Below are 15,557 nucleotides of genomic sequence, written 5' to 3'. Positions count from 1 at the left end.
GGATATCCGACCAACCCGACCGAAACCGAATGCTAAAGAAACCGAAAGATTTAATATATAAAATGTTAGGACCGGTTTTACATTCACCAAACCGAAATTCGAGCGGTTTAGCCAACCCCCACCCCGAACCGAACCGAACCGCCCGATGCACACCCCTAGTTGGAGGAGAGGTTGGATAAGGTGTTGGTGACAACACAATGGACTGATTTGCATGGTGAGGCATGGGTTGAAAATATTCTCACTCGGAAATCTGACCACTCGGCTCTCTTTCTAAACACCGACATTGCAGTGGTGCGCAGGCAGGGGGACCGAGACGGTTTCGCTTTGAGATGGCGTGGGTTCATGATGAGGGTTGTAGGAATGTGGTGGAGGCTGCCTGGCAGGATGGAAGGGATAGGGGGTTATTGATTTGTCAGCAACATTGTGGAGGGAGTCTCATGCGATGGGGTGGGAACACTGGCATAAATCTGGTGACCGCATAAAGCAGTTGAGGAGGGAGCAGGATGCGCTGCGTCATAGGCGGGATTCGGCTGCATTGGCTGAATTTCGCCATCTCGAGGAAAGGCTGGGCCAGTTGGAGGTGCAGGAGGATGTGTTTTGGAGGCAACGGGCTAAGCAGCACTGACTCCGTGGTGCGGATTGCAATACAAAATTTTATCATAGGTATGCTTCTGCCCGTAGAAGGAAAAACTATATTCCTAGATTGAAAAATGATGTGGGTATCTGGGTAGATGGGGAAAATATGAAGAAGGTTGTCTTGAATTATTATGCAGCTATTTTTACATCTTCAAATTATGAGTGTGAGGATCCCATGTTTGATGATTTTACTCCCCGTGTGACTAATGAACAAAATAGTGTTTTACTTCGCCCTTTTGAGATTGAGGAGGTCAAGTGTGCTTTGTTTGCAATGTTTCCTGACAAAGCGCCAGGACCGGATGGTATGAATCCTGGGATTTACCAAGAGTTTTGGGACATTATTGGTGGGGATGTGTCTGAATTTATTGTAAATTGCTTCCTAGCCGACATGAGATCAATAACACTGAGTAATGTGTTGTACAGGATTATGGCAAAGGTAATAGCCAATAGGATGAAACCACTTATGGGGGACCTCATCTCAGAGGCCCAGAGTGCTTTTATTCCTGGGAGGCTTATTACTGATAATATTCTTATAGCTGTGGAGGTGGGGCACTATTTGAATAGGAAGCAGTGTGGACAGAAAGGCTGGGCAGCTTTGAAATTAGATATGGCAAAGGCATATGATAGGATGGAATGACAATTTTTTAGAAGGATGTTGGAGGTAATGGGTTTTGATGATCGGTGGATTAATTTATTGATGCAGTGTGTCACTATTATTCAGTATAACATCCTGATTAACGGTGTTGCTAGTGGAGGAATAACGCCAACCAGGGGGCTGAGGCAGGGAGATCCTTTGTCTCCGTATTTGTTTATCATTTGTGCTGAGGGACTGTCTATGCTATTACAGAGAGCTCAGATGGCTGGCTCTATACATGGCTGCAGAGTGGCAAGGGGAGCCCCACAAATATCACACTTATTTTTTGCGGATGATAGCCTGTTGTTCTTTAAAGCAAATGATCAGGAGGAAGAAGTAATTAAGCAGTGTCTGGGACGATATGAGGAGTTGTCAGGGCAAAAGGTGAATTATCACAAGTCCAGTATCTGTTTTAGTAGGAATACCAGTGTGGAAGACAGAGAAGTGGTGGCCACATGTTTACAGGTAGACCAGGCACCCAATTTTGGGAAATATCTGGGTCTACCATCTTTTGTAGGAAGGAATAAAAGAGCAGTGTTCTCATATATTGAGGATAAAATAAAGCAGAGGATTGGCTCATGGAATAAGAAACTTCTGTCATAGGCAGGTAATGAAATTTTATTGAAAAGTGTGGCACAATCCATGCCTACCTTTTTAATGAGTGTTTTCTTGATCCTAGACACAGTGTGTTTTTCAATTCAAAGAACAATGAACAAGTATTGGTGGGGTACTGGTATGGATAGGAGAATACACTGGAAAGCTTGGGATAAGCTGAGTATCCCAAAGAAATTTGGGGGAATGGGGTTTAAGGATCTCAGGAGTTTCAATGTGGCTATGTTAGGAAAGCAAGCATGGCGGCTACTCACAAGTCCCGATTCCCTTGTTGCAAGGGTCTATAAGGCTCGGTACTATCCGAGTACCTCTTTTATTGATGCTAAAATAGGGGGATGCCCAAGCTATTCTTGGAGGAGTATTATGGCAGCCCATGGTATGGTAGTGGCACGAGTTCGAAGGAGAATTGGAGATGGTAAAACGACATTAATCTGGGGACACCCATGGTTATCTGATAATCCTAGCCCCCTTATACAAACAAACATGCCAGTAGAGCTCAGGCATGCCAAGGTAGCAGGATTGATAGATGAGCAGACTACTACCTGGGATCCACATATTCTAACAGATTTATTTAATGAGGAAGATGTGGATAGGATACTAAGGATTCCTGTAAGTCCGGGGTATGAGGACTCATGGTATTGGCCTGATGACCCTAATGGTGTTTATACAGTTAAGAATGCCTACAAGAACATTATGGGGATTTATAACCACTCGCCAGGGGAGCTTGAGAAATGGACTACGATGTGGGGATGAAGGTACCTCCAAAATGGAAGACTTTTCTGTGGAGAGCAATTTGTGATGTTCTTCCTACAACTAATAATTGATTATAAAGAGGGTAGAAGTGGATCCCACATGCCAAATGTGTGGGGTGGCTCATGAAGATGTGATGCATGCATTGGATACTTGTGATTATTCTAGATATGTTTGGAATATTTCAGGACTGCCTGTAACAAATATTGTTGTCAATTCTTTCCCCGAGTGGCTAACAGCTGTGCTTACAATGTTAACAAAGGATCAAAGTGGAGCCGTAGTGGCGCTGCTTTACCGTCTATGGAGATGCAGGAACTCGGCCGTATGGGATGCCGCACTCCCTCACCCTACGGCTGCATGGAGACAGGCCACAGCGGTGTTGCAGTCGTTCCGGCAGATCACACGCCGCTGCCCAGCTGCGACCTCAACTGCTATGGTGGAGGGCGAGGAAGACGCCATGCCGCGATGTTTTGTAGACGCTGGCTACCGAGAAGGCACAGGGGAGGCTACATACAGCATAGTGTTGTTGTCTCTCGAAGGGTCCTTTTTGGCTGCAAAAAAAGAAGACTCCCAAGTTGTTTGTCGCCGTTTATGGCGGAGGCTTTGGCATGTAAGGAGGCTCTATCCTGGCTACTGGAGAAAAATACAACAACGGTCACCCTTCTCACAGACTGTATACAACTGAGGAATGCTATACGACATGAATCAACCAATATAATGTCCTATGTTGGGGTCATAGTGGACCAATGTAGGAGTTTAATTTCTTCGTCTAATTATGTCTCGTTAAATTATATTTTTAGGCCGATTAATTCGCATGTGCATACTTTAGCTTCGTTAGCTTTTGTTCAGGATTAAGCTATGTACTGAGATTATATTCCCCGACTGTATTGCAACTTTGATTCATTAATATAATCATTCTTGATCCTGAACAAAAATGAAAAGACTGCAAATGAAATTGCAGGCTTTCAAAAAAAAAAAAACAGAGGAAAAAAAAAAGACTGCAAATGAAATTTTAGACCACAATTTTGAGAGAACCAAATGTCGTTTAGTGCCTCTTAACCAAACAGCCCATAACTGGTTAGTAACGGCCCAGCGCTAGGCAAAGACGAAGGTAGCTGGGAAACCAGAAAGCCAATCGGTTCAAGAAAGAGATAACTTCAAGTACTCGCGATTCTATTCCCAGATTTTTTTAAAATTTTATTTTATTGTAATTTTTAATGTTACTCATTCACCCAACGCTTCAAGATTAGCCAACCCGCCGGAATTGGATTGAGTTGTTGAATGGTGAAACAGTCGGTAATGTTATGGGAGCTCAGAAGAGCATTCACGCAGGCAAAGGTGCGTCCTTTTTCTCACTACCGTGCTAATCTATTAGTCTCCGTTTGAGTATTTCCACTAATGGGCAATTGATTTTTACCTTTCTGTTGCATTTTGAATTTGTGGGCACAGCCAAGATTGATGTGAATGTGGATTTCACACACAAACTATGCGCCGGTTTAATGTTCCAACCTTTGAGGTGCGTAGAGTTCGAATTCCATTTCTGGGTTTCGTTTGATCATTCGCTCTGAGCTTTCTTTGCTATGCTGTTCTTCATCTGTGCAACAGGAATTCTGGGAGTCCATTTGAACTAGTTATAGGAAGGTATCAATCAATGCTGTAAAGTTTTAGTTTTTTGGTTGAATTATCTTTTAGCTTTCAAATGGTTTGGTATAATCTGTTGTTTAACAAATTCTTTTTGTGCAGCCTTTGCATAAAACACCCAAATTTATTTGGCAAGAGTGAGAAGCTTGATGTTCTGTGGGATAAAGGTCTCTATGATTCAAATGTCTTGATAGCTTACAGAAAGCCTAGGCCAGAATGGCTTTCTCAACAGTCTCTTATAGTTCAGGTTTGCAGCTTGCTGCTATCTGCTTTCTGGAAAATAAAGACGGTAGAGATTATTTAGTTTTAATAATTGATATGGAATTGGAGCTCCCTTTTCATTCCCAGAAACATAGCAAATTCAGCCTTATCATTCATTCCCAATTCTCATCCAAAAATCCCTGAAATATCAAATTCAATAATGGGTCAGAACTCAGAAAGAGTAGACTGCACAAATTGATGTTTTTGAAACAATTGCATGAACAGTGTGCAGTACTGCAGTGGCAAGATTATGACAGTAATTCTACCTGTCTAATTGCTCTTTAGTGATATTGCCTCCGAGCTTTATATCTAAGAGAAAATTTAATGTCTGTTATTTCCTTTTTTTTTTTTTGTATTCTTTATCTTGCATCCCTTGAGTATCTTTAAGCACTTTGGCCAAGGTTTGAAGTGCTCTGTCTCCCATACATATTTCAATTAAATTAAAGTGGGGTTGAAGCGCAAGGCTGTTGTTGTATCTTATGGAATCTAATATGAATTTAATTGGTTGCCCAGCATTCAGTCTCTCCAGAGATTGGCATCCATGGAATTCCTGTTGACAACTTCTCTCGCTCAGAAAGCGGTGGAGTGAACTTATCTCGCTTCTCTGCTGGTTTAGATTTGAGTGAGCCTGCAAGTTCCAACTGGAGTAGCAAAACCAGTGTCAGGTTTGAGGTGAGTGTATCACTGTTGTCATTAATTAGAAACTATGACTACTTATGCATGGTTTAAGTTCATGCATGAATGACTCAAATGCTCATTACTCAATAAGAAAACTTAACGTATTACAGCATGTTCGTCCAGTAAGCGATGATGGTCGGCCAATAAGCAGAGACCTTCATGGGTTTCCAGTGACTTGCAGGTAGCTGAAGATTTAGGTGGTTCTCAGCCTCTTTGATTTAGCCTCCTGACTTTGGATGTTGTGTCTCAATCATTGTTTGCAGTGGTGGATATCATGATAGTATGGTAGTACTGAAACAAGAATCTCGATTTGCAAGGGCAAATGATCAAAGTTTAACTGAAGTAATCTGCTTTTATATTCGCTACGCTAAGATGAATCATCTCAATGTTGTTGAAAATTTTAGGTTTAGTAAATATATCATACTATATAAATTTTCTGAAGCACCCGCTTTTGTTTTTCCAGTTCACTCTGCAAATAGAGCAAGGGGTTCCTATTCTTTCTAAGTGGCTGATATTCAATCGTTTCAAGTTTGTCGCATCAAAGGGAGTAAAACTTGGGCCCGCATTTCTCTTGACAAGGTGGGTCGATAATTTTCATCACCCAATGACTAAGGGATTAACTACTGGTTGTGCACCAAAAGGAGTCCAAGCACAACTAGTACCACCATGTACTAACCATACCAGCATCTAGAGTTCTAAATATTCATTTGGCAATCTCACAGTTATATGCCATGAAAGAATATTATGTAACTATGATAGATTTCTAGTCTGTTGAGTTTGTAATTCAGTTCATAATTGGGAAGAATAATGTGAAAACTGCTATATATCTAATGTCAAACATGTGTCGAAGCATAACATAAGCAGAGCCTTGAACTAAGAATGGTTTGGTGATGTGTATGAGGAGAAGAGTAGCTTAAGCAGGTAATAGAAGCGTTTGAATTAATGGAGAAAAAATGCCATGGACTAAATTCAAAATAGTTTTGATGGCAACCTTGTTTCCTTTGAAATGCCAAAGCTAGAAAGTATGTGATTTGTTACCTTAGGATATCTTGAAGTTATTTGGTTGACTTTTCTTGGTTGGCAACAACTGTGCCAATGACCTTGTAGTCTAGTGGCATGAAGCGGCTTTCCATATGGGAGGTCATGGGTTCGAGCTTCAGTGGGGGCGGTATTGACTCTTTGTACTTCAGTAGGTTGAGAAAGTAGTTATGAACGGATACTGCATTGTAACAGTATATAATCTCTCTCAAAAGTTCATGACCAGGCAATTCTTGATTTCTTGAATATATTTTCTAATGCCTCTTTGCATTTCATGCCCACACTTGTCATCTGACAGACTTACAGGTGGCTCTATTGTGGGGGACATAGCTCCTTATCAAGCTTTTGCAATTGGAGGGCTTAATAGTGTGCGAGGGTATGGGGAAGGAGCAATTGCATCTGGTAGATCATGCCTGGTTGCTAAGAGTGAATTGACATTTCCTTTTGTACGTGTTCTTTCAGACTTTTTTCAAGATTACTTTGGCACATTAGAGCGGGCTGGGATTGCCTTCCTAATCCTGCATCTAGGAAACCTCAACCTAAACCATTTGGCGGTGAGGGTCATGGGGGATAATCTTTATATAACAACAGTATTTCTTATTTGCAGAACCCGATGATTGATGGTGTGGCGTTCTTGGATTTTGGATCTGATTTGGGCTCTGGTCGTCATGTGCCAGGTTAGTGCCATTACTTCATGTGAAATGTTAATAGTAGTTCTAGATTAAGTAAAAATCAATGCACTACAAAACGAACACAATTGGAAGAAATTATTGCCTAAGCATATACCAAGTTTTGTTTCAAATCCATAATTTATCAACATAAATATGCTGAGATGGAATTTCACGAAAGGAAAGGAAAGGGAAACAACTATGAGGAATCTGATCATTTTGAAAATAGTCTTCCCTTCTGTACCTGTAAACCACAAAAAGAGAAACTCACAACCGAGAATCTTTCTTGTATTCTCAAGAATCCAAGCTGATTTTCATTGTTATGTTTAGGGAATCCTACTCTCAGACATGGAAAACCGGGAACTGGAGTTAGTGTTGGGTATGGCTTTCGCTTCAAGTCTCGGTTAGGCCATTTTCACGTGGACTCTGCTGTCAACGCATTTGAACAGAGAACACTCTACTTCGGCTTCAGTAATGTGACCTCATGAGTTGATCACAGAGCTTGAAGCTCTTGTTTCATGAAAGGTAGATTCTGCTTTGGGTTAAAGGATGTTTCACAGGAAGAGCATTAATTTCTAGGGGGACAGGAAAATATATAGGGACACCATTGCTTTGTTTGAATCCTAATTGTTTAGATGAGAAGCTCATTGTCCATTTGTATAATGTACTTTCTAACAGTTACCATTATCTTGTCCTATATAAAATGAACAATTTATCTTCTTTTTTGAGTGACAAGGAAAATTTGCACAGTAAATCTCATTTTGTGATCCTAATCAGCAAAGGGAAAAGGGTCAAATAAACCCTTAAACTTTACATGGTATATTGAGGCAATGAAATGCAAAAACCAATAAATACTTTGCTATTAAAGGTCATTCGGGTTTCGAAATCAATTTTATCCATCTCTAGCGACAATTCGGTGGCTGGTGATAGTCGAACCGTCGGCGGTCGGCATTTACCAGAGAAGGCGACCACCTTCCCCAGTTGAGCGACCAATTAGTTGCCTTCCATGGAGAACATCAATTTTATCCATCTCTGGCGACAATTCAGTGGCTAGCGATAGTCGAACCGCCGGCGATCGACATCTACCAGAGAAGGCGACCACCTTCCCCAGTTGAGCGACCAATTAGTTGCCTTCCATGGAGAAGGCAAACATTTGGCCTTCTCCATGGAAGGCGACCGACTGGTCACTCTACTGGGAAAGGCACCCGTTGGTTGTCTTCCATTTGTGGTCGCCTAGACAGCGACCGATGACGGTTTACTGGTTTTGGATTTTCATTGCCTCAATATGTTAAAGGGTGTAATTGCACTTTTTAAACGTTTAAGAGACTAATTGACTCTTTAAGTGAAGTTAGGGGCTTATTTGACCATTTTCCCGTTAGCAAAGACTATAAGAAAATAAATCAACCTAAATTATTTATAGCTTACTGGTTCAAATCAGGAAAACCAATACGCTACTCTCGCCGGAAGTCGAAGACAACTTTTCTGCTTAATTTTACCAAAACAAAATGTTGCAGAAAAAAAATAAAACTATTAGCACAAGGTTTCTATCTTTCATGAAGATTTCAACAGAACATTGTGCTTCCAATGTATCTCACAGCTTAAATAAATGAATGAATACTCTCAACTGTGGGCTTCAAGAAGTTGTACAGGATGAAGCTTAAGCTTTTTTACAATGAGGAAATACAGGATACAACACAACACACTGAGCACATCTAATAATGTAATATATCTAATCAACAAATGATTGATACAAAGATTCACAACAAACACCAGACTGTATACTTACACACTGATCAAACTCTTCAGTCTTCAACAAAATTGAACTAGGGAATCACAACAAACACCTTCTTTTATTCCAGAAGTTTGCATGCCTCGTTTTAATCCTGCCATGGTGAGACTCCAACACAAATAGAACTAAGGCGTAGCCACAGAATATCCCAACAATTAGGTTCCCGTATTTACAAACTAAAGACCACCCAGTCATTAAAAATGATCGTAATACTAATCTTGGGAAACCAATTTTGTAGCCATTGGATCATTTCCATTCAATTTGGATTTGTCCTCCATGGGCTTCTGCGCAGTTCGACTGGATTGCCTTGTTATTTGAGCTCCAGAACTTTTTCCTGGTTAAATGAGGTCACACAATTGCTCAGTCAGATTGGAAATAGAGAATCAGCGAGTAATATGTGTGGAAGATATTTATATAGTTGCCTGGACTTAAAAAATCCTAAAATAGAATCCTGGGAAATAAAAGAATGAGGGGGCATGGAACTTTTTGGTGGTGCATGACATGTCTTAAATCCAACATCACAATAAATATTTTCATAGGGAAAATTGTAATTTATGTCCCTCCATAATATGCCAATTATCAATGTCACTCCTGAATAATTAGTGGTGTAAATGTTACCCCTCAATTTTCAAAACGGTGCATATATTGCCCCTCAATGGTACGGGAGGGGCAATATATGTACCGTTTTGAAAATCGAGGGGTAACATTTACACCACTAATAATTCAGGAGTAACATTGATAATTGGCATATTATGGAGGGGCATAAATTACAATTTTCCCTATGAAAATATTTGAAGGGAATGAAAAAACAAGAAGGGTGAAAAAGAGACTGACGGCTATTTGGCAGAGACAATCGCTTATTTCCTTGTATATCTGAAGGGATAGATCTCTCTTTAGGATTGCTCTTCGATCTTGAACCAAGGGTTGGTCTTGAGCCAGCTTCTTCAACCAAATGTTCCACATTCTGTTTAGACTTTGGCTTGTTAAACATGGTAAGCGCTTCAGGAGTGCTTGCTGACTTAATTGAGGAAGTTTTGCGGCCTTCAGACTTATTTGCAATTACTTTTTCACTCAATTTGTTAGTACTTGAATGGGACGGACCCATTTTTTCATTTGAAATGTTTGAAGAAATTGGTTTCATCCCAACAGATTTTAATTGGTTCTTGGTTCCATTCTTTGGATCTGCAGATCCATTATCACATGTCATTGCTCCATCTCTATGATTAATGTCTAAAATGCGATTTTCCCAGGGACGCACAGCCATCCATCTTTCCAACCAATTCCACCCCCAGTTACTTGTATCTGGTTCAAAGTCAGCTGAAGTGGCTTGCTGCCTAGATCCTGCCTGCCACTGCAGTATCAAAGTAGAGACTGCTTTCAAGCCAAATATAGTAAAAGCAATGGAGATAAATGGAAACAACAAAAAATACGAAAACTATAGCATACTCCCTCCATCCCATTTTTTGTGTTTGGTTCGGTTAACGAGACTTGACTGAAGTTATTTTTAATTCAATTTTTTTATAATGTTAAGTTGAGCATTAGTATATAAAATTTATATGTTTAGAAACTACATTAAAAATACTATTAAACACAAAAAATCAAATTTAAAAAAATACTAAAGAAAATAAGCAAAGAAGAAAGAGTTGGTTTGACCAATGAATAGTAAACATGACAGATAAAATGAGACAAAGGGAGTATTATTTTTCAAGACATTAATCAATATTAGAATCTGATGACAAACTATGGGCTCATTGGGGGCTTGAAAGAATTAGAGTATTACTTATCTGTATGCCCCTTTTTCTTTCATACACAAGGCAGAGAAGTCAATAAACAAAGGTTCTTGACCAGCTTATTGTTAATAATGTATGTTGCAAAATGAGGGGGTAAGGAAAGGGGGGTGGGGAGTGGAAACTTTTAATGGGCACTTGAGAGAGAGGAAAATACATGTACGCTATCTCATCACCCAAAGCTTCAATTATGGCAGGTATATGCAACTATGCAAGTAAAACTCTCCAAATTATGATTAGTTAATCATCCTTCAACTTTCTCATTTTTTTTATCTATAATCTATTACCCTTTTGACATTTTCTGCCAATTTAGTACCCTCTTCTTCTTCTTTATGGAAAGCCTTCTGTTTTTTTGCATTTGTTGAAGGTGTAATTATGTAATCAGTAATTATAATATCATATACCAATTGCTATGAAAGGTGAGAAATCAAAATAATGTAGGCAAAGCTAGCATATGCACCTACTCGTATGTTCTTTTCTCTTAACATTTTCAGACCTTGTACTTATAAATGGAAAAAAAAAGAAGCATTCTTTAGCATGTTGCAAAAATATAATCAGGAAAATAAATGCAGCATTACTGAGAACAAGGTGAAATGTGAACCTGATTAGCCAAAGCATATGCCATAGCCCTCTCTCGCTTAGCTGCTGCCTCTTGTCTCTTCAACAACTTGGCTTGGATTTCTTCCACAGACCCAATAGTGTCACACCAACCTTCCTGTGAATGGAGTTGAAGACAAGAGAAGGTGAAACAAATGCATGTTTAAACTATTCACCAAGCTAACACCAGGGGAAACTATCTTTTTTGCACGAGAAGTTTTATAATGAAACTCCTATAAGGATTGGCACCCTCATCAATGATATTTGGTCAAGATGTTGAATATTTGGAATGTGTAAAATGTGATAGCCTATAGGTTGGATGGTTACCATCCAACTTAGAGTACATCAACCTAGACTCCTAGAGTATATCAATCTAAATTCCAAAGTATAATCTAATTTTAAAGTATATATCAACTTAGAGTGTCTCAACTTAAGAATCTTTTTTTTTCCCCTCTATAATTACATATACACATACTCTTATGTGTAAACAAGATAATATTTACAACATTACTATATTCTCTCTTCACTTGTTTTATATATTAGCTTTCGCCTCCCCAGGCAGGTGGTGGCTAGTGGCTACTGGCCATCCGCCATATCTTCAAACCTTTATTCTTCAACATGGTAATAGAGGCCTAAACTCTAGATTTTTATTTTATATTTTTTTTCTACTTGCCCCTAAGAGTCACTGGAGTCACTATTCCAAATTTCTAGCTATCAGGGTTACTGTTCTGGTGACCATATCTTATGCTCCTTCCGTCTGGTTTGTAACCTTGGTGTAAGAAACCAGCCCTAAAGGCAAGCTGAGAAGATTGGTCCATTCTTCATTTTTTGCTCAGGTCTCCCTCTTTGTTGGTCCAATCACGATTCATGTGGCTGCTAACAACATTGGGATCCTTTCATCCAGGTGACACGATGCTTACTGCCAGTCTTTGCCACACTTGCCATCCTCCTCGAATAGTATCTTCATTTCCAGTAATGTTGTGTTTATTTACCAAGGGTGCTCAGTTTTGGCATTACTGTGTTTGTTTCCGCATTGATTACCGGTATGCCATGTTTATTTCCTGATGGTGTTCAATTCCTGCACTGGTATGTTTGTTTCCCCAGGCCGTTTGATTCTAACAATGCCACAATTGTTTCCCCAGATTTCAACCAAAGGGGCGGGGGGTGTGGAGAAGTGCTGAATTTTGGCTATAATTATGTTAACTATGCCAACATCTATGTGTTCCAGTTTATAGAAGATGTTGAAATTGAGGGACCGCCAGTTAGGCAGAAGCAAAATATGTGAGAAACCAAAGAAAAAAAGATTAGAAAGAATATATTATAATGAAAGATTACAATAGATTGTATCTCTGTGTAATCTATATTTCTTGAGTGACTCTCCAGTGAGACTGTCTCACAGATCCTTATTCGTGAGACGGATCGGGTCAAGATGGAAATGTAATACTTATACTGACAAATGCAATACTAATCAAGAATAAAGTGTTTGTTACTTATAAGGGGAAGTGTAATACTTTTAAATCAAAATGTAAAAGTATTACACTTTTCCTTATAAGTAACATTTTATTCCTGATTAGTATTACATTTTTCAGTATAAGTATTACATTTTCATCTTGACCCGACCCGTCTCACACAAGTTTTTGCCATATTTCTATGCATATTAAACTGTATAAAGATCCTATATTTATAGGAACATTAGGGCTAAACCAATCCTACTAGGAATAGGAAACTAAGCTCACTCCTAGGAATAGGACTAAGGTTTCCTAATACGAAGATCATACATGCTAGAAACTCTCAATATAAGGCTAATATGGAACTTCACTAATTCTGGAGACCATCTCAAATGTTATAGAACCAACTCATATTGGTCATATTGCTTCTATATGCCTATCTTTGAGAGAAAAAGATTTCTGATCATATTTATCAATGCCAGGGGACATCAACACCGTTGCATTGGCAACATCTAGATACAGAAATTCAATGTGGCAGGATTAGAAATTGCTTACTTCTATTTCCCGAACATGGGCCGCTTGTTCTGGCTGTTGCTGAAGCTTCTGTGGTGCAGCTTGACTTTCTAATGCCATACGAACACGCCGTGCTCGGACACGAGCCTGAACTCTAACTAGAGCTTGCATACATTGAAGGGTGATAGCAGCTTGTTTTCTTACGGCATGGCCCCTAACAAGTGCTTGCAGTCTCACCAACCCCTTTAAAGCCCGTAAAGCTCGCCTCGCCTGAAAATGACCATTTTTAAGAATGACCGAAGTTTCGAAAACAAAGCAATGAGTCAACATTCAAAGAAACTTTTATCTTTTAAATATATTCCCAATATAACATGAAGAAAAGATCAACCTTGGAAAAGATGGATTTTTGTAACTCCAAAATGCTAAAATTCAAAAAGCTGCTCAAAGTAACTTTTTCAATTAGCTTTTTGAGAAAATAAATTATACCAAAAAGCTATTAGCTAACAGCTAATTTACCAAACACTTTTCTACAATCAGCTAACGTTATCAACTAGTTATACCCTCTAATTAACCCAATCAGCTAACAGCTAACAGACATCTACCAAACAGGGCCAGTAAAGCTAGAGATATTTTAAACCAAAAATAGACAGAAAAATATACTAGCTGATAGCAAAATTGCGTACCAGGAATCCTCTAAAAGCTGTTTGGATGCGAATGGCTGCCCATTCTTCTCCAATATTGCGATGAATTTGAGGTGCATCGTGGTTTTGATGTGAGCTTGAAGGCGAGGACGCAGCAATTGGAACTGAAGCGGTGGTGGCATCTTCAAGTGATGTAGAAGCATTATCATTATGACTCAACTCGCTGCAAAGTAATTCACTATCTATCTGAACAGAATGCCTTCTCCTATGCCTAGACTTTCTAGTGCCCCCTGTTCTCTGTATTAATAATGCAATTTAGATACAGTACAAATCCTCGTACAATATTTAATAATTTCGGTTTGTTGAACACTAAAGCATCATCGAGAAAGTGCTACTCACATTTTCATCATTTTCAGAAGAATTTGACTTTTCAGGCCTTTTTAAACCAATCAGTGACCTAATCCATTTCCCCGAGACTCCCATGACAAAAGCTGATGCTTCGGCTCTACCAAATTCAGGCCTGCAAGGAAAACAAAAACGTCAAGAATTAGTACTTCGGCAAGCTGATACACCATCAGCCAGAAGAAAGGACACAGAAACAGCTAAAAGCAACAAACAAACTGTTTTAACAATCTACACTTTGCAATACTTTAACTGTCAGCTGAAAAGAAAAGTAAAAGGAGAACAGGAAAAAGAGGGCTAGCAAAGTTCCTCAACTCATAGGGTGCATTTAAACTAAACCTTAACTCAAAGCTTCAATTGAGAAACAGTTGGACCCAGTGAAGCAGTGATCCCCATAAACCTAAGATCTCCATAATATATACAGAAAAAAAAAAAAATCACAAATATTTTCCACTACATTTCTCAATTCTCTAAGAAACGCCTATCTGAAACCAGCTATTTCAAGGTAAAGTTTCTAACTTCACATTAAATTTAGAACTTTAGCCATTGCCCGACCTCACAATCCACATTCCACAAGCAACTCTTCTTGGGCAGTAAACCCCCATCTCAAGAATTCATCATAAACCTGATACTAAAAAACCCCAGATCATATTTAACAAATCTCCACCACACTATTTACCTTATCTAGAGTTAACGCAAATAGGATACTAAATTAGCCCACAAAAATTGGCAACTATGCTCAAAATAAGAATGCAGATCCACAGATCACCGCTTAACACGTGTCAGAGCTCATGCACCGATCAAATCAGTAACACCCCAATCATAATTAACAGGAAAAGTAACAAAAACAGAACAGTTTTGCTTGGAATTGTAGTGAGAGAGAGAGAGAGAATTGAGAAGAGGGAAGAAAGTGATTGGATCAATGTACCTACCAGGCTACCAAAGATTCAAGTAGTCAACACAAGGTGAAATCTTTTGGCAAGGGCAGCTTTCATTTTGGTCTCAACTCGAACAACGATTGGATTATGATAATTCTCAGGTGTTTTGGGAGGTTTAGGCAACTGGAGAAAGGGAACGGCGTCGTTTAAGGTGGTCTCTAGTCTCTATCGAGCACGAGACAAAAGAGTCAATCACGGGATTTCCTATCCACTCAGCAGTCAGCACTGCCAAATTAAAGCTTTGTCTCTTTAACACATGGAAGGGATTAGAAGTTTAATGATGATCTGCTCTGCGTTTGGGAAATAAGAGGCAGCTAATCATTAACATGTCCTCAAATATATTTGGAAAATTCTATTTGCATCACTTTATTTGCTATTTACACCATCTATTTAATAGATGTAATAGCTTTATAGGTGGTGTAAATAAAAAAAAGTGTTATTTACATCACCTCATTAAATATAATCAAACATTCATATTTATTATTTATTTTACTTTTCAATTTTTTTTTTGTTTTTGTTTTTTT

At 39.1% G+C, this 15,557-nt stretch overlaps 3 protein-coding genes across 8 annotated transcripts; 2 read left to right on the top strand and 1 right to left on the bottom strand.

Moving 5' to 3' along the window:
- The first annotated feature begins 2,741 nt into the window (after positions 1-2,741).
- LOC109159937 lies at positions 2,742-3,317 on the top strand. Its single transcript, XM_019308051.1, has one exon. It carries the CDS (start codon positions 2,742-2,744, stop codon positions 3,315-3,317), a length of 576 nt encoding a protein of 191 aa, XP_019163596.1.
- A 348-nt stretch (positions 3,318-3,665) lies between these two features.
- LOC109160255 (outer envelope protein 80, chloroplastic) lies at positions 3,666-7,640 on the top strand. Of its 4 annotated transcripts, none has more exons than XM_019308529.1 (12): positions 3,666-3,793; positions 3,883-3,970; positions 4,082-4,148; positions 4,238-4,273; positions 4,376-4,520; positions 5,048-5,206; positions 5,323-5,393; positions 5,476-5,554; positions 5,676-5,791; positions 6,549-6,696; positions 6,858-6,927; positions 7,249-7,640. In XM_019308529.1, the coding sequence occupies exons 2-12, from the start codon at positions 3,937-3,939 to the stop codon at positions 7,404-7,406; spliced, it is 1,083 nt and encodes a 360-aa protein (XP_019164074.1). In that variant the 5' UTR covers positions 3,666-3,793; positions 3,883-3,936; the 3' UTR covers positions 7,407-7,640. The 4 variants fall into 4 exon arrangements, with proteins under 4 accessions (XP_019164074.1, XP_019164073.1, XP_019164075.1 ...); XM_019308528.1 differs by having other exon boundaries at positions 3,691-3,793; positions 3,878-3,970; XM_019308530.1 differs by lacking the exon at positions 7,249-7,640 and adding an exon at positions 7,144-7,225 and having other exon boundaries at positions 3,719-3,970; positions 6,858-6,957.
- An 865-nt stretch (positions 7,641-8,505) lies between these two features.
- Positions 8,506-15,156, bottom strand: LOC109160254 (protein IQ-DOMAIN 1-like). Of its 3 annotated transcripts, none has more exons than XM_019308525.1 (7): positions 14,651-14,717; positions 14,093-14,213; positions 13,736-13,990; positions 13,095-13,322; positions 11,096-11,209; positions 9,542-10,058; positions 8,506-9,041 (listed from the first exon to the last, which is right to left on the bottom strand). In XM_019308525.1, the coding sequence occupies exons 1-7, from the start codon at positions 14,698-14,700 to the stop codon at positions 8,920-8,922; spliced, it is 1,407 nt and encodes a 468-aa protein (XP_019164070.1). In that variant the 5' UTR covers positions 14,701-14,717; the 3' UTR covers positions 8,506-8,919. The 3 variants fall into 3 exon arrangements, with proteins under 3 accessions (XP_019164070.1, XP_019164068.1, XP_019164069.1); XM_019308523.1 differs by lacking the exons at positions 8,506-9,041; positions 14,651-14,717 and adding exons at positions 9,048-9,238; positions 15,036-15,156 and having other exon boundaries at positions 9,491-10,058; XM_019308524.1 differs by lacking the exons at positions 8,506-9,041; positions 14,651-14,717 and adding exons at positions 9,048-9,238; positions 14,775-15,000 and having other exon boundaries at positions 9,491-10,058.
- Between the last annotated feature and the right edge of the window lie 401 nt (positions 15,157-15,557).

The sequence above is a fragment of the Ipomoea nil genome, unplaced genomic scaffold (assembly GCF_001879475.1).
Source record: "Ipomoea nil cultivar Tokyo-kokei standard unplaced genomic scaffold, Asagao_1.1 scaffold2845, whole genome shotgun sequence".
NCBI lineage: Eukaryota > Viridiplantae > Streptophyta > Magnoliopsida > Solanales > Convolvulaceae > Ipomoea > Ipomoea nil.
The sequence above is the reverse complement of the archived record's forward strand: the minus strand, read 5'-3'. Positions and strand labels throughout refer to the sequence as shown.